The sequence below is a fragment of the Nyctereutes procyonoides genome, unplaced genomic scaffold (assembly GCF_905146905.1).
Source record: "Nyctereutes procyonoides isolate TBG_1078 unplaced genomic scaffold, NYPRO_anot_genome, whole genome shotgun sequence".
NCBI lineage: Eukaryota > Metazoa > Chordata > Mammalia > Carnivora > Canidae > Nyctereutes > Nyctereutes procyonoides.
Genome location: NW_026575160.1, coordinates 32943264 through 32964173, shown reverse-complemented (window position 1 = coordinate 32964173; position 20910 = coordinate 32943264). Strand labels below are relative to the sequence as shown.

Sequence of the window (20910 nt, the reverse complement as noted above, 5' to 3'; positions counted from 1 at the left end):
CATCAACAGAGAAACTAAAGCAATCAAGTTTCAACATAAAAACCGTATTCCCAATATAGCTTTGATGAGGTGGCAGCGACTTAAGTAGCTATTCCTACAACCCATCATCGCCTGTTTCTCAATCTCTCTTTCCCGTTGGCGTTCTTCACGATTTATAGTTATATGTTGACTTGTCTAATGTCCGCCTCTCCCACGCGTTTGTACGCTTCATGAAGGCCTAGATGTGTCTACGCTGGTCTGAGTAAGAGGGAATGGATGAATGAGCGAGCAAACGAATGAGCGCATGAATGCAAAGTACACGTTCATTGTTTGTAAGCATAGGTTCCATCATTTTACTCACCATCAAGTGAAAACATCCACTAGAAAATCTCAGTGGAAGCTTTGACATTTGCATCTCAAGCCATAAAATATCTACGACTTTTTCATCCCTCATGACTCTCTCTCCTGCGCTTCCCTACAACCACCCCCTCCAATGACATCTTGCACTTTGTGGTCCCCAAAACGCGCCCCCTCCAAAATCATAAAATGAGATTTTTCCATTGTCTGATCGCATTTGCATGTTTCCATCTCTTCTCATCTCTTCCTAACACGTCAGTTCTCCAACCACTGGTTTTTCCTCCTCATGCCAACTTTCTGAGAGCCTCTTTTTTACCTTCGTGCTCGGCAGTTCAGATTCCATGGTCCAACACTCCAATCACTCCCTACCCAGTACATTAGATTCCCTTGCTCCACTGCACTTGCACCACATTCACACGGTAAAGCTTCAGGCATGGAAGAGCTGGGGACCCAGCGGTTAACAAGACAGACGGGTCTCTGCCCCGCAGAGCTGACAGCCTATCAAGACGCAAACGACTAGGCGCAATGAATAATGACAAGCCAGGTAAGTGGGGAGGACTGGGGGGCTGCGGAACCTGACGCCCATAGATCTCAGTGGCCTGCCGGTCCCGCCCCTGGGCTGGGTTGCTGGGAGCCGCTGAAGCAAAGTGCCTGGTTGGTTGGACAGATTCTGGTTGGCAAAACCAGTTGGGTCTTGGGGGGTCCCCAGACCATCCGCCATGCTTCTCCCTCTCTCATACTCCATAGTGACCAACGTTCCCGGTCTCTAGCTACCTTCTTATTTCTACAGATCACTGCCTCCCATTCACAGAGGAAATCAGCACTAATAGAAGGAAACAAGCTACATGGCCTCTGTTTTGGCAAACCGGTCGCCTGTCGGCACAACTAACGTTTCCTCTTTCCCGCTGGCTGCCGTAGAGGAAACCTGTCCTCTCCTCTTCTCCATAGCTAATCACTCTGGGTTTATTCTCCGGATTCCACATCATCCCCCAACCAACCTCCTCCCGATGTCTACCCCCAAATCCCTGAGAACCTCATCCCCTTTTCTCCTCCTGGGTCCTTCAGATGCCCTCCCCTTTGGCTCGTTCTCCATGTTTACTCATTCGCTCACTTACCTACTTGAGCTTGTTGAACACTTCCTATAGGGCAGGCACGGGGCTGGGCTCTGAAGAGCCCTGGCAGGACTCTATGCCCCGCTGAGCTCACTTTTTATTTTTAGCAGGAAGAGCAATAAACAATGAAGGAAATCTAACTCAAGGTGACTTCCGGTGGAGATACAGATCTCTGGTCTGGGTGAAGTGCTAAAGGATGATCCCGGAGCTCTTCTAGATGCTGTCACTTGCACGTGTTATGAATGTTGTGCGTGAAAGAAAATGAGGGAAGAAAGAAAATCCTTAGAGGGAGAGAAAAGATGAGCAGAGAAGTTGCAACAGCAAGTTCCTGCAGGTCAGCGCCACAGGAGCCGTGGGCGGTAAATAGGGTCAGGCAGGCAGTAAGGAATGACCCGCAAGGAGGGGGAGGGTGAAGGTAACACAACGCTACTCGGTGTGTTCTTAGGTAACTAGTAGGAAACCAAAACCTCATGAGTAGTAGAGAACCGGAGAGTTGGTTGACTTCCCGCTGGTCTCTCTACCTACGTACACCCTCGAGGGACGTCGATGCCCTTTACTAAAAGCCGCAGCAGGGAAGGCACAAAGCGGGGAACCCGGAGAGCGTTTTCCTGTTTTATTTTGTTTTCTGGAGATGGATGGGCATCCTGATGGAATTCCGGAAGGCCAGACCGTTACTTCCTACATCGCAAAGATTTCCTAAGAACTTTATGACGTCACTCCCATAATACAGAAAAGTTTTTTTTGGTTTTTTGTTTTTAAGTGTAAGTATTCCATGACCTGGGCAGTCAAGCCATAGGGGAGGCCTGGGCCCTGTGCTGCGAAGGCCCCTAATCACACGGGGGAGCATCAAAGGTGCCTGGGGGGGGGCGGGTAAGCACCGCAGGGTGGGGTCTGGTTTGGGGCAGAAAGAGCCAGGAGAAGCGGCCACAGGGCAGCCAGGTCACGGCGTGTGCAAGCGAGGGAGGTGAGGTACGAGGGCGAAGGCCTTCCCGGAGAAGGGCCTTGGCATGAAGGGATTCCAAGCAAGCGGCCAGGGGCCTGCGGCCCGAGTGGGAAGAGGCGCAGACAGGAGACTGGGAAAGCAGAGCAGGGCAGACGGGGACGGTAGGGTCGCGTGGCCTCCACCCGCTGGGACCTCTGCCATCGCAGGTCAGGGGTGGGGGCATCACGGTGCCTGGTGGCCAGGAGAGGCCCCACCGCACCCATGCCACCGAAGGGCGGCCCCCAGCCGGACGCACAGACCAGGGCTTGTGTCACAGGGAGAGGGGACCCCGGGCCCGGGCCACCCTGCCATGTCCCTGCTGCCACTGTGCCCGTGCGGCCCGGCAGCCATCCCCAGCCCCCCAGCGTGGTGGCAGGTCTCCCCGGGCCACGGGCCCCGCCGTGACACGCACCGGTCGTGGGCTCCGGGGCTGTAACTTCAGAGCGAGGCCCAGCTGGGGTCCTGCAAACCTGGGGCGGCCAGGGGGGCCCCGGGAGGAGCACAGCGCCCCGAGGTCAGCAGGGAGCACCTGTCGCTGTTGCCCTGCTCTGTCCTCGGGTGCCTCGGACTTGCTCCCGACGTGGGATCAAATACGAACCACGGCCCCGGGCCCTGCTGTCCCTTCTCCTTCCTTCTGCCTTCCTGCCTCTGCACCCCCAGTCTCCCCTTAATCAGACAAGCCCGGGGAGCTGAAGAGCAGGAGGCTACTCCCCCCGGGCCCCGATCCCGGCCGCAGGTTCGGGGGGCAAAATGCTCCCGAGCCCCACGAGCCTTCTCGCAGCCCCGCAGTCGCTGCAGGCCGCCCGTCGGGAAGAGGAGAAAACCGACGACCGCACTCGGGAAACCCAAGCAGGAAACAAGGGGAGCCCTTGTTCTTTTGAAAAATGTTAAAATAATAGCAAGTCTCTGTCCCCCCAGGCCCAAACAACGAGTGAATTCAGCAGTTCGGTCTTAAAATAGCGAGGCCCTGCAAAAGCAACGTGACCGCGGGAAAGAACAGGGGCCGCCGGCAGCGCCGCTACCTAAGCACCGAACCGTCCACCCAACGCTTGTGCGGGTGCCAGAGACCAGTGGGGGTTCGAGTCCTGCCTTCCAGCCCCAGGCCTCCTGACCCCTGGGTGTCCCCTCCCCTCCCCACCCTCCACTCACTGTCTGCTGATGCCACGGAAGCGCCACTCGATGGACTTTGATTTCTCCATCTGTGAAGAAGCACCAGAATTTCCTCTTACTTTTCATGCTAGTGTAAGGATGGGGGAGAGTCCGGGAAGATAAGGGCAGCCAAAAATACACAGTCCTCATAAAGAGAGGGCGCATTAAATACCTCTTAAAGAAGTCACTGCATGAAAGAACCTCTTGACGGATTAAAATATTTTAAATCGTTAAAAGGTAAACTGAGGCACATTCGACATTTTAAGAGCTCACGTGAGCAAGAGTCCACTCCAATCGGGCAGCCCCAAACCCCAAGTGGTTAGGAACACTCTGCCCAGAGTCGCCAGGGGGAAGAACTAGGTAGAGAAAGTGTGGAAGCAAAGAGTGGAAATTATTTGATTGGCTACAGCTTGGTGGGGTTTTTTTGTTCTGTTTTGTTGTTGTTGTTGTTTGTGTGTGGGATCGGTTGTCCTTAGCATTTTGGCTTCCTAACCTTGAGGCGTTTACAGACGTAGGTCACCATGACATCAGAGCCCCATCAGTCTTATGGCCTCTTTGTGTAATGAAGATCATGAGATAAAAACCTTAAAAATCCCAATTACGTGGTTTCCAAGGGCTTCTGGCAAAATACCAGCGGAATAGGATAAGGTGGTGTTTCTAGATCAGGGGCCTTAACACGTCTAAGAATAATCCATCATCATCTCTGCTGTTCTTCTTTTACAAAAATTGAGTGCTAGAGCAAGTGTATCATGAAAAGAACATACCTGGCCATTGCTGTCATGTGGACAACGGGCATACTGCTTAGACTTGGGTGCCAGACAAGAATTAGGCAGTATGTTAACTGAACGACTACATGTGATTTAATTTAATTTAATTTAATTTATCTGTTTTTAAAGATTTTATTTATTTATTCATAGAGACAGAGAGAGAGAGAGAGAGAGGCAGAAACACGGGCAGAGGGAGAAGCAGGCGTCGTACAGAGAGCCGGACGTGGGACTCGATCCCGGGTCTCCAGGATCACGCCCTGGGCTGCAGGCGGCCCTAAACCGCTGAGCCACCGGGGCTGCCCGTAATTTAATTTTATACGTTGTTAGAACGTTCTGTAAATATATTCACCATCAGGATACAAAAAGCCCTTGAAGAGCCTAGAATCTCTTTCAGCACCAGAGTGAACATGACCCCCCTCTGCACAGAGTCCAGCCTTGGAAAAAAAAAAAAAAAAAAAAAAGTCTGGCAGACGTAAGGGTAGAGTTGAGGCACCACGTCGGGGATGAGGTTCTCCACCCACTGCCTGCCCCGTCGCCATATCAGCCCCCCAGGAGAGGGCAGGTGGCTAAGCCCACCTCAGGTAAGCGCCTGATGCTGCCAGCCCCACGCACGCAGAATCTCTGGCTCCCGTCTTTCCGCCTCAGCACTCACACCCCTGCGGCAACCCACTCGTCCAGGGTCTCCCCCGAAATCCAGCGTCTCCGTGAGCTGCACAGACGGTTAAGGATGGAAGCCCAACCTGCTGTGTGCAGGCGCCCCTGCAGCAAAGGTCAGCTGCGGCTCCTGTCTGAGGGGAAGGCCACGGGATGGAGGCCCGTACCTCAGGAGCCCAGGGAAACCCTGCCTCGGCCTACCCACGTGGAAGACAAACCGTCAAGATGAATGGAGGAGCAAGTGTTAAATATTCAGGCGCCACACTCGGCTCAGATGAAAAAAACATCCTGCCTTCAACCAAATTTATACGCAAAGTTTCCTTCAAGCACACATTTACGCCTCGGCGCTCAAGCTGTCTGCTTGCGCCAACCCCTGGGGTGGTGCGCACCCCACGGTGTCCTCATCTCGTCCCTTCAGCTCACTGGCCACTACTAACATACAGCCTTGGCTCTCCGTGGGGACTACCCGGGGTAACACCTGATGAGTCCTAAGAACCTCTTTCCCATGCTTCCCCTCCGGAAGCCTCCATCCGGTCAACCCCGATCCGGCTCACGGTGCCGCATGCTGCACTCTTACACCAACACATCATAACACAATCTCACATGGTCCCTTCAAAATCGACTTTAGGGCCTTCCAAATGACACGCTCACTCTAGAATGCTTAGGTATTTGAGGCCAACTTTCTGCTTTAAAAATCAACAATTGGCAGGAAATGACGGTATCTGGTAATACCACAAAATAAGCACTCTCTGTAGAGGAAAGAATAAGACATCATCTAATACGACGATCACATTTTCAGGTCCCTAAACTCTGTAGTTCTTCCCTTAGGGGATGGATTATGTGGCAGGATAGCATTTGGCTTTCTTCTGTGACTGGCCAGAAAAGTGAGTTCCCTTCCCAGAGGTCCAGCTTATTCTTAAAGGGTCCAGGAGAGGGTCTCATAGGCCAGACCTAAAGAAGAAAGTGTCTCTTCTAACGTAACAGATTGCTTTGGTCTTTTTAGGAAAGTGAGGGCATCTTATAGATTGAGGAAGACCTGGATGGGCTGTCTGGGAGGCCAGAGTTTAAAAATCAACTGAAAGTACAAAAAAAAAAAAAAATATATAAGGACCACGAGCCACACTGGGAAGGCCTGCACTGGACACAGCCTGAATGACACTAGACCATATTCATCCACTCACTCAGCTCATGCGGCCAGGCCTGGTCTCGCCTCCATCCCTGCCCTGATCCGGCCACCGGTAATTTATTAGAAAGGCTTGGTTTGAATTCTAGACCTTACTGGGGCCCCTGGGTGGCTCAGTCGGTTCGGCTCTTTATGTCAGCTCAGGTCATGATCCCGACGCCCTGGGCCTGAGCCCCACGTGGGGCTCCACACTCAGTGGGGAGCTGGCTTGAGGGTTCTCTCTCGGTCTGTCCCTCCCCACCAACGCTCATGCACTCGCTCTATCTCTCTCTCTCAAATAAATAAATAAATCTTAAAAACATAAATGCTAGACTCCATAGGAAATAGTTATATTATTTATATTATAAATTCCTCTTACTTTTTCAGGGTTTTTCCTAAGCATTGTGCTTAGGATTATGTGTACATCATTGGGGGGTGAGACATCCTCCCAATTATATCACAGGAAGGGGGCTTCTTTTTGTTTTTTTATTCTTTTTAGGGGGCTTCTTTCTAAAATGCCATTATTTTATATTAAAAACAGTTCTAGCTCCCTAAAGTTTATATTTTTGACAGAATATATTCTCACAAATACATTTTATTCTGTTTTCCAGCAAACAAGTGTGTTTAAAGCAGACGTGTTATTGCTTTAACCACTGGTTCTTAAAAAGAAAAATAATCAGCTTATCTCCTTTTCCCTCATCTTTATCTTCTGCTCCACAAAAAAAAAAAAAAAAAAAAAAAAAGAAAGAAAGAAAATGAACTCTGCCCTGAAACCATCTGCTTTGAAAATAGCTTATGTAGCACTAAAATATTTGGACAGGTCGGTTTCGCTCGTGTGTAAGAAGCTTCAGATGTGGTATTAATGTTTCCACTGTTTCCTCAAAGGAGACAGAGTGCGTCATAGCGGGAGGAGTGAGGGACACCCACTTGGAATCACTCCTGCCCTCTGGGTGAGCCTCATGGGGGCTTTGCTGCTCAGTGTGCAAGTCCACGTTCTGGTTGACGCAGGCCAAGGTCAGATAGTCCCTGCCCTGCTACAGAAAAGCTAATTTCCTGTTCCACTTTTCCCGAAGCATTTGTGCACTTCGGCTAGATGACTGCTGGGTTTGCCACCAGGGAAGAGCCAGGCTTAGGGCTGAAACTACTGGAAGGCGACTATGCTTCCAATGGCTTGTTAAAGAAACAGTGGGGCGCCAAGAGGCAACGCGGTTGCAACTGCGATTTGGGACTTCAGGAGCATTCTGGAACATAACTGTGTTTGGGCAGCACATCACGCTACCACTTTTTCATGAAAAAAGGCGTGTTCCTGGGTCTCACATCTCTGTTGCCTATAGGCATCCCTTTCCCTCAGGAGATACCCAATGCAGTGAGAACATTTTCGTGACCTCATCCTTCGGGATGCGTTAAATTAATTGAACATGGAGGCTCTTAGGCCGAAGCGAGTGTAACGGGTGGTGGCCAGCGTAAGGCAGCCAAAGTGCAAGCCTGTAAGGGCCTCGACGTTAGCGGACCGAAGCCTAAGGGCAACCAGTCAGAAACAGCCAAGTCGACTTGAAGCAACAGCCAATCGGTAACGGCCTTGACTTACCTGTGCCTTTTCTCTAAGCAGGTCCCCCCTGAGCTCCCACTGGGGGAACACTCTTACCCACTTGCGGTGTGGTGTTGCCTGATGAGAATCGATCTGTGCTCACGTAAACTCTTGAAATGTCCAATATGCCTTGGCTTCTCTCTTAGCAGATGTGATCATGTTTACTCCCCTCCCTCTTATAACCTCAGTGTTTTCCAAGACATCCTGGGCTAGTGTCTACCTTGACCCCATGACATCTCTGTAACATATATTCCCACCCTTATGCCATAGGCTATAAGAAGAAACGAAAGAAGTCACTTGTGCATGGTGACTCAACTCTTTGGGATTGGAACGGGGTCCCCATTAGTTCTTTTTACTTTCAACTTTTTATGTAAATTCTAGTCAGTGAACATATAAGGTAATATTGGTCTTAGGATGCTTCTCTACCGGGAGCTCAGGGAGAGACTTTAATCGAGAAAAGGCACAGGCAAGGTAAGGCAATTACTCATCGGTTATCGCTTAAAGTCTACTTGGCTGTTTCTTTCTTTCTTTTTTTTAGGATTGTATTTATTTATTCATGAGAGGCAGAGAGAGAGAGAGAGAGGCAGAGACACAGGCAGAGGGAGAAGCAGGCTTCGTGCAGGGAGCCTGATGTGGGACTCGATGTGGGACTCGATCCCAGGACCCCGGATCACGACTTGAACCAAAGGCAGATGCTCAAGCACTGAGCCCCCCAGGCGTTCCTACTTGGCTGTTTCTGATTAGTTGTCCTTAGGTTTTGATTTGCTAACCTTGAAGCATTTACAGGCTTAGAGTTTGGTTTGCTTACGTAGGCCACCGCATTACACTCACTCTAGTGATTCATCACTTACATACAACACCCAGTACTCATCACAAGTACCTTCCTGTACACCCATTTGTTCTTTTTCTCTTCCACCTGGACAGAGTGAGTGGGGCACAGCGGGATCGGCCTCAGATACACTGACCTTTACCAGGTGTACCAGCACTCCAACATGGTCTTCTCTTCATATGTCAAAACCAGCTAGAAACACCAGGACCCAGGAACAACATTCCTATTTAATAAATTCTCTTTTCTCCCCATAGATTGTTTACTCTCATGAGGCTTTTCCCCTGCCTGACTCTCCCATTCTGAATCGGTCACTTTTCCCTCTCTTAGGCATAGTCAGAATATACTCAGGACAGCAGACAATGAGCTTTGATTTGTGAAAATCAACTGTGAGATGTGTCATAAAAAAAATTGGCCATAAAAAGAATTGAAATATCAGAATTTGTGAATTATCTGAACTTTATAAATCAGGGAAGACGTGCTTCATTGCTACTACTTGTAGCTGAACACATTCTTGAGCAGGAGGGGAAGGAAGTATCATTCTTCCGGAGAAAACTAGTGGAAAGTACTTTCATTTGGCTCATCTGGAGGTGTCAGAGGAACTCCGAAGACTGCTAGCACAGAACATGCTACCTCAAACATCTGCCCAAACAGAATATAATGAAGAAAGCACAGAGGTGGAAGATCAAACACAGGAACTACATTCTTGAAAAAATATATAAGCCATTATAGTGCTTGTTTTTGAGGTCAAAGCTTAAATCCAGCTTCTTGTGGGCAGGAAAAACACCAACATTTACTGAACACAAACCCTGGTCAGCCACCATGCTTGGTGTTTTCAGACACGTATTCAATTCTCAAGCAGCAGGCTTAGCTAGGTCCATTCTTCCAGTGAGAAAATTGAGAGTTTAGACATCTACGTAAGATCTGCTGTGACCTACATTAGTAAGTGACACGGTTGGAATCTGAGCCGTTGCGCCCCAAAGGTCGTGTTTGTTTCACAACATCTATGTTCTTACTCGATATACTCAACAGGTTTGGAGTCAGAAGCCTTGGTGGATACACTTAGGGCGATTCCCACCAACACGCAGCACCCTGGAGCCTCCCTTTAGCAAGGGACTCAACGGGGATCCACCATAAGTGAACTGGCAAGGGTTCCACTCAGAGTCCCCAAGCAAGGATTAGAGATACCAAACATAGTTATATTTCTGAACACATGATTGGGCCCGTTGTGCTCTTTCAAGTCCATGTGTTCTTCTGAATATTTCGTTCCATCTATTATTTTGGATCATAAGTGAATCAGCTCCCCTTAGTGAATTCAACTGAACTTTAAATACATTTTTTTCATTAAGATGCTTATATATGGCCAAGGCTCAATTTATAATTTGTTATTATATTTCTTTTTAACCCTGTACATAAGTCCAGATGTTTAGTTTTACACTTTGAACAAGTCTCTGGAAAGTGCAAACGTTGACAAAGTACTATTTACCATACAAATTTCCAACTTTGGTATAGTTTCTGTTAGAGAACATAAATCCTGTTTTAGAACATGAGCTCATCCTTTTAGCGAGAATGGCTCCTTAGAAAAAGATCCAAAGGAAACCAAAGGGAAAAATGAAACCAAACATTCCTTTCACCCCAAAAGGCCACAGACTCAAAGTTGATAACAGGAAGCACTTTTTATAATGTGAGTGTATCTAGTGGTTTCCATTTCTGAGGGTTTGTGTGAGTTTCCAATTCTATTAGAACAAGAAACAAAATTGCTGAGAAAGAAAAAGAAGAAGCTATTGCTACTATATCTTGAAAAAAGAGAGAATGAAACCCATAAACTGATTAATTCCTGGATTCATAGGAAATTTAACATAACTTGCTTAAATATCAGCTTCATCAAGACTTCACTAAAATTTATCTAGTGTAAGCAAATTTGAATTTGTTTAAGGTTTTCTCAGTATGAACAATTTTTCACCCATGTGCATATTTCATTATAAAAATCTAGCATAGCTCTAATCAACTATCTCAAAGAAATCCACAGGCGTTAAATGCTCATCAGGCAGCCCAAATAATTCTATGGAAGTCACATACCTGTCAGCATGCTGACATCATCTCCTGAGAGCCTCCTGTGCATAGGCCCCAGATTTAGTTTCCCATCAGCATACTCTTTAAATGTTGATCTTCAAATATGGTTAACATATAAAAACACATAAAAGGAAAGGCTCGATTTTTAGTAGAATTAATTTGTAAAAAAAAAAGGGAATTGCTTCATAGGAAGAGAGGTAAGATGGTGGTGACTGAGAAGCCAAGAGAGATGGGAAGTAGTTAGAAAGCCACACTGGCTGGGAAAGGATGTTCTCCTTCTCCTCCTCCCCCTTTCCCTCCTCATCCTCCTTCTTCTTCTTTTTAAAGTATTTTATTTATAAGAGAGAGAGCACACAAGCAGAGGGAGGAGCAGAGGGAGAGGGACAAGTAGTCTCCACGCTGAGTACAGAGCCCAACATGGGGCTCGATCCCATAACCCTGAGATCATGACCTGAGCTGAAATCAAGAGTCAGTCGCTTAACTGAGCCATGTAGGCACCCCCTCCTTCTTCCTTAAATGTGGTAGATACTTGAGATCTCTTACAGGATAAAGATCCCAATGAGACAAATGAGCTGAAGAGAACAGGAGAAATGAATGATAACTGAAGCAGATTCAATGTAGTAAAATGGCAGACAATTAGCATTAGCCCCAAGTATAAGAAGAGATGGTACAGAAAGGGGTTCAAGGGATACTGGTACAAGAAAAAGATGGGGTTCAGGGTCTGAGAGCTCAACAAAAATAAAAAAGAAAAGGAAGGAGGACTTCCTCTCATTTTTCATCTTTGCTTTAAAGTAGACTTTCTCTGATCTCCAAAGTCATGATTCATTCATTCATTCATTCATTCATTGACTAGATATTTATTCAGGGCTCACTACGTGTCAGAGACTGTTTTGACACTAGGGTCAGGAGCAGTAAACAAGTTAAATCAAGTACTTGCTCTTAAGGAACTTAAATTATGTGTAGGGAGAAAAACAATAAACAAATATAATTGTGCAGAGTCTAAAATCTTAACCTCTTTCCTCTACTCCCCATCCAACTCATCCCTCCACATCCTTAACTATAGCATATAATTAATCCCAGCATCTGAAATTTAAAAAAAAAAAAAAGAAAAGAAAAGAAAAGAAAACAAGATTCAGCCCAAACCGAAGACCTTGCCTACAAATAAGCAAGCCTGACTCGATCGACACAGCAGCTTCCCCAAGTTTTGTTTTGATTCTCAAGGTTCATTAGTGAAAACACAACAGCTTAGAGGCAGGGAGACAAACGCAACAAGGCTTTCATCTCAGATGCTCCTTACCCAGCTCCTATGTTCCCTGCAGCAATTATTTATTGCTCACCTGCTTTGTGAAGGTCCCATGCTAGGGTCTGTAGGGGTCGGGAGGATGAGCAAGTCCTCAAGGAAATTATATAATAGTTAATATTTATTGAGCCCTTTCTATATGTCAGCCACTTTAAGTGCTTCACAAGACTTATCTCATGTAAGCCTCATGTTAGCCTTGTAAGGTAGGTGAAAATATACCCATTTCGAGGTGAGAAGATGAAATCCTAAAGAGATCAAGAAGCGTGTCCAAGGAAGCAAGGTAACAAGTGTTATTCATCTGACTCCAGAGCTCATGAGCTCTACTACTCTGCCTCCCCAATTTTATTAGTTTCCTAGGGCTGCCATAACAAAGTACCACAAAAGGATGGCTTACAATAACAGAAATGTATTGCCCCACAATTCCAGAGGCTAGGTACCTGAACCCCAGGGGCCAGCAGTGGGGTGCTCCCTCTGAAAACTGTAGCGGACTTCTACCTTGCCTCTTTCTAGCTTCTGGGGTTTGCCAGAAATCTTTGGGGTTCCCTGGTTTCCAAACTCTGTCTTCATCGTTAAGCGCAGTGCATCCTGTGTGTCTCTGTCTTCATTTGACTGTCTTCTTAAAATGCCAGTCATATTGGATTAGGGGCCCACGGTACTCAGGTGTGAACCTCATATTGACTAAGTACATCTATGATAACCATATTTCTAAGTAAGGTCACATGCTGAGGTACTGGAGTTAGGATTTCAACATATCTTTTTTGAGGGGGATGCAATTCAATCCATAATGCCAATGAATGGAGACAGTACATGAAAATAGAATGGAGAGTATATGAAAGTAGAATGGACTTAGTGTACGGAAATAGAGTGGAGATAGTATATGGAAATAGAATAGAGAATATATGGAAATAGAATGGAGAGTATATGAAAGTAGAATGGACTTAGTATATGGAAATAGAATGGAGATAGTACAGTGGAAATAGAATGGACATAGTATATGGAAATAGAATGGAGACGGCATATGGAAACAGAAGGGATATAGTATATGGAAATAGAAAGGAGGAAGTATATGGAAATAGAATGGATATAGTCCATGGAAAGAAATAGAGAATATACGGAAATAGAATGGAGAGTATATGAACGTTGAATGGACTTAGTATACAGAAATAGAATGGAGATAGTATATGGAAATAGAATGGATATAGTACATGAAAATAGAATAGAGAATATATGGAAATAGAATGGAGACAGTATATGGAAACAGAATGGAGATAGTACATGGAAATAGAATGGAGACAGTATATGGAGATAGAATGGAGTAAACGGAAATAGAATAGAGATAGTAGGGGAAATAGAACAGAGACAGCTAAAAAAACTGAGGTCTTAGTCTAATCTTATCATCATCATCAACTCCATTAGTCACTCTCAAAGGGACTTCCTTTCCATCAGCTTCATTTTTTCTCACTTATAAAATAAGTCTTGAACCAGATCATCTTCAATTTATTTCTAATTCTAGTTCTAAGTTCACATGTTTCTTCATTTCTAAATAATCACAATGAAAAACAAGTCTTATTAGGGATGCTTAGGCACACATCAAGTCATGGAGATGAGGTCTGCCGCCACCCAGAGAGAGTGGAATTCCAGCTTCCAGAACGCTCTAGGAATGTCTGTAAAGATGTCTTAGAGGTATCGATTTGGATAGACTTACGGGAGGGGACTCCAGGCAAAGGTGGTGAGGTGGCATTTGGAAACAAGGGTACGGCCGGCATATGGATCACAAATAAAGGCAGAGTGGGACGTAAGGCCGGAAAAGTTGTTGGAACATACTTGGCGGGAGAGGGATGGATTCTATTCGATTCAGTGGGTTCAGTATAACAACTACCACAGCCCGTTTAGGAGACAGAACATAAGAGTTGTATGTAGATGACTTAGAACGTGCAGTAGGTTGAAGAGGAACTAGTTATGCCCCTGAAAATCGTCTAGGTTAGTGGCAATGAGGACACAGCATCAAGATCATGAAGGTAAACCCTAAAAATCTGGAATATTAATTAGTTATTATCTGGGTTCATTTGGGGGATTTGGGAGGAAGAAAACCCACTTTAAACCAGTCATATAGGCTTGTTCTAAGGTGATAACTAAAATTACTTAATCATAATAAAGGGCCAAATGAGCATCATGGTCGCAGAGAGAAACCAGAAGTCAGAGCTGGAAAAGGAAGAGTATGTCTTCAGGACTATATGAACCAGAAGCCAGAGGCATGGAGAACACGCTGGGAAACGACATATGAGCTGAGTTGGGTTGAAACAAATGGTTCTGAAAAAGGGCCGTGGACAAGGCAGGAATGTTGTGGCCTGTACGCAACAGTACAAATATAACTGGTACTAGAACAACTAGTGTACTAGTCGAACACTTCAAATTGATGAAAAGGACAAATCTTGTATTTTGTATTTGTTACCACAATTAAAATTTTTTTTAAAAGGTAACAATTAAAAAGAGAAAAAGAAGAGGCCTGGAAAATGTGGTGGCCTTTCTAATTTGGAGCTGGCCATGGGGGCAAGATGGAGAGAAAGAGCAAGTAGCATCAAATATAACTCCAGGGGTTAAAACCTGTTCATTCAGGAGAATGGGGAGCGGGGGAGTCCTCTTCATGGAAATAGGTCAAGCGGAGCCATTGATTTGGGCGTGGAAATTCTGAATGGAAAATATTTGAGTTTTCATGGTTCTTATTACTCCTCAATAAAAGATAGCAAGAAATTGGAGATGCCCATCTGGGGGTTGAAGAGTGAGATCCACGCTAGACATATACCTAACAGGTCATCTGTCTATACAGGTTGAAAATAAACGGAATGCAAAGTTGATATGATCACCAAGGGAAAGTATAAACCAAGACCCCCGAAGGCCCAATGACACTCAATTTGGCAATGTCTACTTTTAGCGTCAGAGGAAATGTGCCCTGAAAGGAGGCCAGCAGTTAGTGGTAGGCGTCAGAGAATAATCTCGCTGTGTCACGGAATTCGACATTTCGAGAGCTGTTGACCAATTGTGTAAGACGCTTCAGAGCAGAAGGATGTGAACTGAAAATCAACCACTTCACCTGATAGACAAGGAAGGGGTCGCTGGAGAGTAGTTTCCGTGGAAGAGCCCAAAGCAAAGGGAGAAGGCCTGGGCAGGGGTGACCGGGAAGTAAATCCAAAGAGACCCAGCCACAGCGTCTCTGAGGGAAAGGAGAGTGCGAGGGGGCGCCCTGGGTCAGGCGGATTGTCCCCTGCGAAGGAAGCTTCTTGGGGTCACTGATGAGTACGCGGACCCGCAGAAGGCATGGTCCAGGGGAAAGGTCTGAACTAGCAATGCTGCCACTACGAGGGAGAGAGTGACTCTGGAAGGTTCTGGAAAAAGGTGAAAGACGGCGCTCGAGGACACGAGAGGAAAGTAAGAGGCTTCGGGAAACAGCCTTGCGACCGGATGCCCTACTTCAGTTCTACCCGCACGCCCACCCCCCAAGTCCATTCTGCAGTATGTCTTCTGGAATGTTCTCTATGACATAAACCCGTTTGTGCCGCTTTTTGCGTACCACTCTTCAGGGCTTCCCTGTCGCCTTCGGGACAGGATATCATGCCCACATTTCCACATTAGACCCTGCTGAACTGTCTACCCCATGTGTAGGCCTCCCTGCGCTGCTCCCCCCAACACATCACACACACACAGCAAATACTTTGAATCCTCCAAACCTATCAGGCCATTTCATTTCTTCTTTGTAAATGTGGCATTTTCTGCTTCTGATACACCCTCTTTCTCCGCCCTTTCTAACTCCGGCTCATCTTTCAAAACGCTTGTTAGAGTCACGGATTCGCTCGTAGTCACTTAACTCCTTGTGTCACGGTGCCCCGTGCAGGGCTTAGCGCAACCCGCTCAACAGACGGTGGCTGAGGGAAGGACGCAGACGGACGAAGGGATGAACGAACTGAATCAGGGAGACAAAGGGCAAAGATGAAGTCAGGATTTTTTTTGGGTCGGAGAGCTCTCCGCGACTAAGCCCAAACACTTCGCTTAGAGGGAGTGGTGCCGTTTCCCAGGACTGAGCACATTTCAACGTCTCCTGTGGCTTTTAGGAGGCGAACTTGGCACGAGCACCGCATCAGACACCACATCACCTTCCTCACGGACCCTCCCTCGGGCGGCCGTCGCGCATGCCATGGTTGCGGTAAGCCGCGGACACCATGTCTCCCACCGTGGCCACCACGGGCCGGGGGTCCCCAGGCACAATGAGGACCGGAAAGGAGGGCCCACCTTTGGCCCAGCGGGCCTGCACCCACTGGGGCCCCGCCTTCCGCAGGGGCCACCTCGACAGTCCAGGTAACGCTACCTGGCCGTGGCACAGGACAACTCTGACCAATGGAAGAGAGAAGAAGGGCAAACCAGGAGACGGATCGGTGGCCCGTGCTGCCCCCTCCCCACAATGACTGGCCTGTACCAGCCTCCCTGGGCGTGTCTCCCCTAAACGCACCCGTTTGTTCCCCCTCCCTCCCCCCACCCCTACTCTTGCATCCCTGCGACTGCAGCCTCCAATAAAGTCTTGCCTCAGCTTCTGCCTCGAGAAAACCTGGGCTACTCGAGCAACTTTTTAGGAATTCTCCAACGTCAAATATATCATGCGTCATTAGAGCCACAAACCAAGCTAACTAGGGCAGGTCTGCGTGAAGGCACCGGCTGCTTGCCGAGGAGCACGGCTGTCCTCCTAGGCTGCGAGGCCCCAGAAGTGGAGAAGGACGGCAAGCCCCGGGGAGCCGCAGCTCCTTGGGGAGCCCCCCGGGGCGGGGGGTGGGGGTGGCCCTGTTCTCTCCCGTGCAAGGGCAGATGCCCCCAGATGCGCACCCCTGCGGAGACCGGGCTTCCTGTGCTGTGAGAGGTCAAGGGTTGGATCCCAGCAAAACAAAGAAGCCTGCCTCCGTGCGGACGAAACTGTCCTCAGTGTGCACGTTCAAGTGAAATGGCTTTAACACATGGCAGGTTACCGGCCGAAATCCGAACAAGTGATGCTGGGAGCAAACCCGGAAGAAATGACCAAAGTGCAGCTGCTCAGCAAGGTCCTTTGGAAAGTTCAAATGGAAAAAAGAATTAGAATTTGGCCGGAAGAGGGAGAGCACTCCCTAACTGCGGAAAGTTGGCTCTACCAGGGCGTGACTCGGGTCTGCGGGGGAAACAGAGTCAGGGGGCGAACCGCAGGGCGCAGGCCTCCGGGCCTCAGGCCTGGGCGCCACAGAAGCCCCCTGGGCGCTGCTGGAGGGCGATCGGGCCGCGACCCAGGCCCGGGGGTGGGTGGGGGAGGCCTGGCTGCTGATTCACCGAAGTGTGAAACCTGGGATTCAAGACTCTGGGAGTGGATTTTAGTTTCTGGATGTTGATCCCTGTAGACACTTCAGCAGTCACCGAAACCCTTTTGCAAGCCTCCTCTCAGGGATTCTTTTGTTAAGATTTTCTCTTCCTTTTTTTTTCAGATTTATAAATCTGCACCCAATGTGTACTTCCCGAAGGAGGAATTTAAGTTTAAATGCATTGCTTTTTAAGCATTTTTGTTTCCTGGTATGTCTTTAGGTCTGACTATATGCAGGGGACCAGGATTCCTCCCAGACAAACGTGCACATGCACATACACAATATTTTGGGCGACGTGCCTGAGTTTGGTAGTTATCTTATAAATCCAAATACTTCCTGGAACCTGTGAACCTTAGGTCAAAACCAGCTACTTTAAGCAACTTTAAAAAATCACTAAAAAAGCCGTGGAAAAATGAACATTTTGGTTTGTAAATAAAAGAAGTAATACCAAGACCTAAAATTTCTAGATACAAACAATGCCTTTTCCATAAAAGCTATAGTTTAGGCGTTGAGAAAAATCTACATAAGCATCTCATCAGTGGTTTTCTTAAATGAACTTCATAAGGTAGCTCTTTTTGAGCCTGATGTATCTATTGATCCCCAAAACATCCGTTTCTTCACGTTGGCTATCTTACAGAATATTTAATCTTCAAAACTGGATTACTATTTGATTCGTTTTTTTTTTTTTGGAACATACATGACAAGGAGAACTAAGTTATATCTGGTTTTAACTAACTTCCACATGACTCCTTCTAGTTTCCTTTCTATCTCTAGAAAAACTGGCTCTAAACCAATGGCTGACACAAGTTAGTTAAAAATAGATATACATGGCAAATGTTTGGAAATTGACTTTTTATATCCATTCTGAATTATAATCGTGAACTTGGAATCTTGCTTATGATTAAGATATTTAAGACTGTGAATAATCAAAAAAAAAGACTGTGAATAATTTGGGGGAAAAGATCATGTGACTGGCATTTTTTTGCAAAGAAAATTCTAGAGTGAATGTTTTACCCAAGCAGCCAATAAGTTTCAGATGGTTTATAAGTAGCAGGAGATCCAAAGCTGAAATGGAATTTTCTGTGACAGCCTACAAATAACAGTTAACATATGCCTGTGTTACAGACAAAAACAGGAGTCACGTAAAGTCAAGCAGGGAGTAAGAAGAGCTGTAAGGTAATGAATAAAAACCTTTCTGTCAAAGATTCTTTGCACAAATTTTAGGTATTTAAAGAGCAAAACCATCTCAAGAAAAAAAGAGCAAAATCATTTTGACTATTTTTAAAGAAACTGTGTCTATTAATACTGGATAGAAACAAGAAGTGACTTTCAAAGTCACAGTTTATACCCATTGGAGATTTGATGTATTCAAAAAAGGCAAACAAAAATCAGTGCTAGCACAAATGAAGAGAAAATACAAATTCTCCAGTGACTTTAGAACATTTCATAACTGATTCACACTTGCAACTGGAGATTCATCTGTAAGTGTTTCTGGTTATATTATCTGCTATTTGCCATGTTTCTTGACACGGTGGATAAACTAAGTCACTCACTCAAAGGTCTTTGAACTTTTTTTGTTGTTGTTCTAATGTATTATATCGTATTTCAACAAGTTCTTACTGTTGTGGTTTCTTCACCGACTGTTACTAGGGCTTTGAATTTGCTTGGATTTCGGCCCCAGGGCAGTGGTAGGAGCCCGGTGGGGACCAGGGTTCCCTGCTGGCCGGGTGGCCTGCCTCAGTGAGAGCAATGACCGTCCCCCGCGCAGCGATGACCACCGATGACCACCGTGCCTACCCCGTCTCCCTCACGGGCTCACGAGGCTGGAGGGGACGTGCATGAAGCAGTTTTTGAAACACGATGGCCGTGGTGCTGGAGGCATCAGCAGTGATGGACACGCGGCTCCGCACAGCGACCACAGTCACAGGCTCTACCTGACTCTACTGCAGGGACGAGTCGGGGCCAACAGCTTCCTGCACTAATCTGCGGGACCCCTTGGTGGAGTGTAGACGCCAGCAGCTCTGCTACCACGCGGGTTTGCCTGTGTGCTTTTCTTTTCCCTCTTTCTGTTTTAGGCTGGGTCATTGGAAAGGTCATCCTGAAGGGTCACTGCCAGGCACGAACCAGAGCCGTAGATTAAAACAGAAATCCTGTGCGGTTGTGTGTGTGTGTGTGTGTGTGCGTGTGTGTGTGCGTGTGTGTGTGCGCGCGCGTGTCTGGGGTTCCTCCCAACCCTTCACAAAGTTAAGTTGACTGGAATAGTGTAAGCACGGGATGACCGGTGTCTGGCAAATTGTATGACCCGCAGAAGGCAGGCCGTCCGCGCTTGGGAGGAAGCAAGGACACTATTCCTTTAGGTGGTTCAGGGGTAAGGACGCTGCTGTGGAAATCTGCCCACGGATGAACAAGGGGCGCAGCGGGTCACAGAAGGGGACTGGGGGGGAGTGGGGGCTGCCCCGGAGCCCGCCAGGCCTGGGCCCTCCTGCTCACTGTCCCCCCAGCACACACTCAGGGTGCGGCAAGGTCTGAGTGGGCCCGACCCCAGCGACCCCAAACGTGCGCATCACCCAGCATCACCCAGCGGGGCTGGGGAGACCCCACGGGGGCAGCGAGGGTCGGAGTAAGGCCCCGGAGCTCGTGCAAGCGCGTGCAGGGAGCCGGGGCTCCCGTGGGCCTCGCTGCCCGGAGGTCCCTCCCGGGGCCCCTTTCCGACCTGGGGCGGGGGGGGGGGGGCGGGGGGCTGAGGGTCGGTGCACGCGGCGGGCAGAGCGCGACCTCGGGGCGGGGCGGGGCGGGGCGGGGTCAGGCTGCGGCCCTTACCTTCCTGACCTCGCGTGCGTCCCCGTGCCCGGGGAGAGGCCAGCACCGTCGGCCCGGCGGGGAGCCCGCGGCGCACCTGCGTGCCTGGGGCTCGGGGGGCGCGCTCGGGGGCGCGCTCGGGGGCGCGCTCGGGGGCGCGCTCGGGGGCGCGCTCGGGGGCTTCCCGGTCCCTCGCAGGGTGAGGCTCTGGTAGCAGAGGCCGACGGCCACCAGCAGGCCCAGCAGGAAGGGCCGGGGGCAGCGCCGGCGGCAGGGCGCCCCCCGACGGCACGGCATGGCCCGCTCAGCCGCACCGGGGCCGGGGCCGGGGCCGGGGCCGGGGCCGGGGCCGGGGCCGCGCCGCGCGGGGGGGCCGGGCCGCCGCTCTGCCGTCCGCGGGGCGAGCGCGAGCGCCCATCGGTGCTCCTCTGCCTGGCGCGGCCCGGGTCACGACGGCGCCATCGCCGCCCGCGCAGTCTCCGGGGGGCGATGCCCGGGGTCCCGGGGTCACGGGGTCACGGGGCCCCCGGGGCGGCGGCCGGGGACAGCGGGTCCATGCGCGCCGGGAGCGGCCGGCCGGCGAGCGGGGCGCCCCGGGCCCGGGGGCGGGCAGGTGCCGCGGGCCCCGGGGGCACCAGGAGGTCGGCCGAGCGCACGCGGAGCCCGCGGAGGCGCGGGTCGGGGGCGCGGGTGCAGGGCGCGGGTGCAGGGCGCGGGGTGCAGGGCGCGGGGTGCACGGCGGGCGCGGGCCTGCGTGTCCTCGGGGGCGGGGGTCGCAGCCCGGCTCGGCCCC

The 20910-nt window shown here is 49.0% G+C and overlaps 1 protein-coding gene across 1 annotated transcript in view; it reads right to left on the bottom strand.

Annotated features, from left to right (window-relative positions):
* CPED1 (cadherin like and PC-esterase domain containing 1) overlaps positions 1-20446 on the bottom strand; it is a 263155-nt gene extending 242709 nt beyond the window's left edge. The window contains exon 1 of the mRNA XM_055314580.1: positions 20139-20446. Within this exon, the coding sequence (XP_055170555.1) occupies positions 20139-20414 (276 nt within the window). The 5' untranslated portion in view covers positions 20415-20446. The remainder of the gene's footprint in view (positions 1-20138) is intronic.
* Positions 20447-20910: the final 464 nt, after the last annotated feature.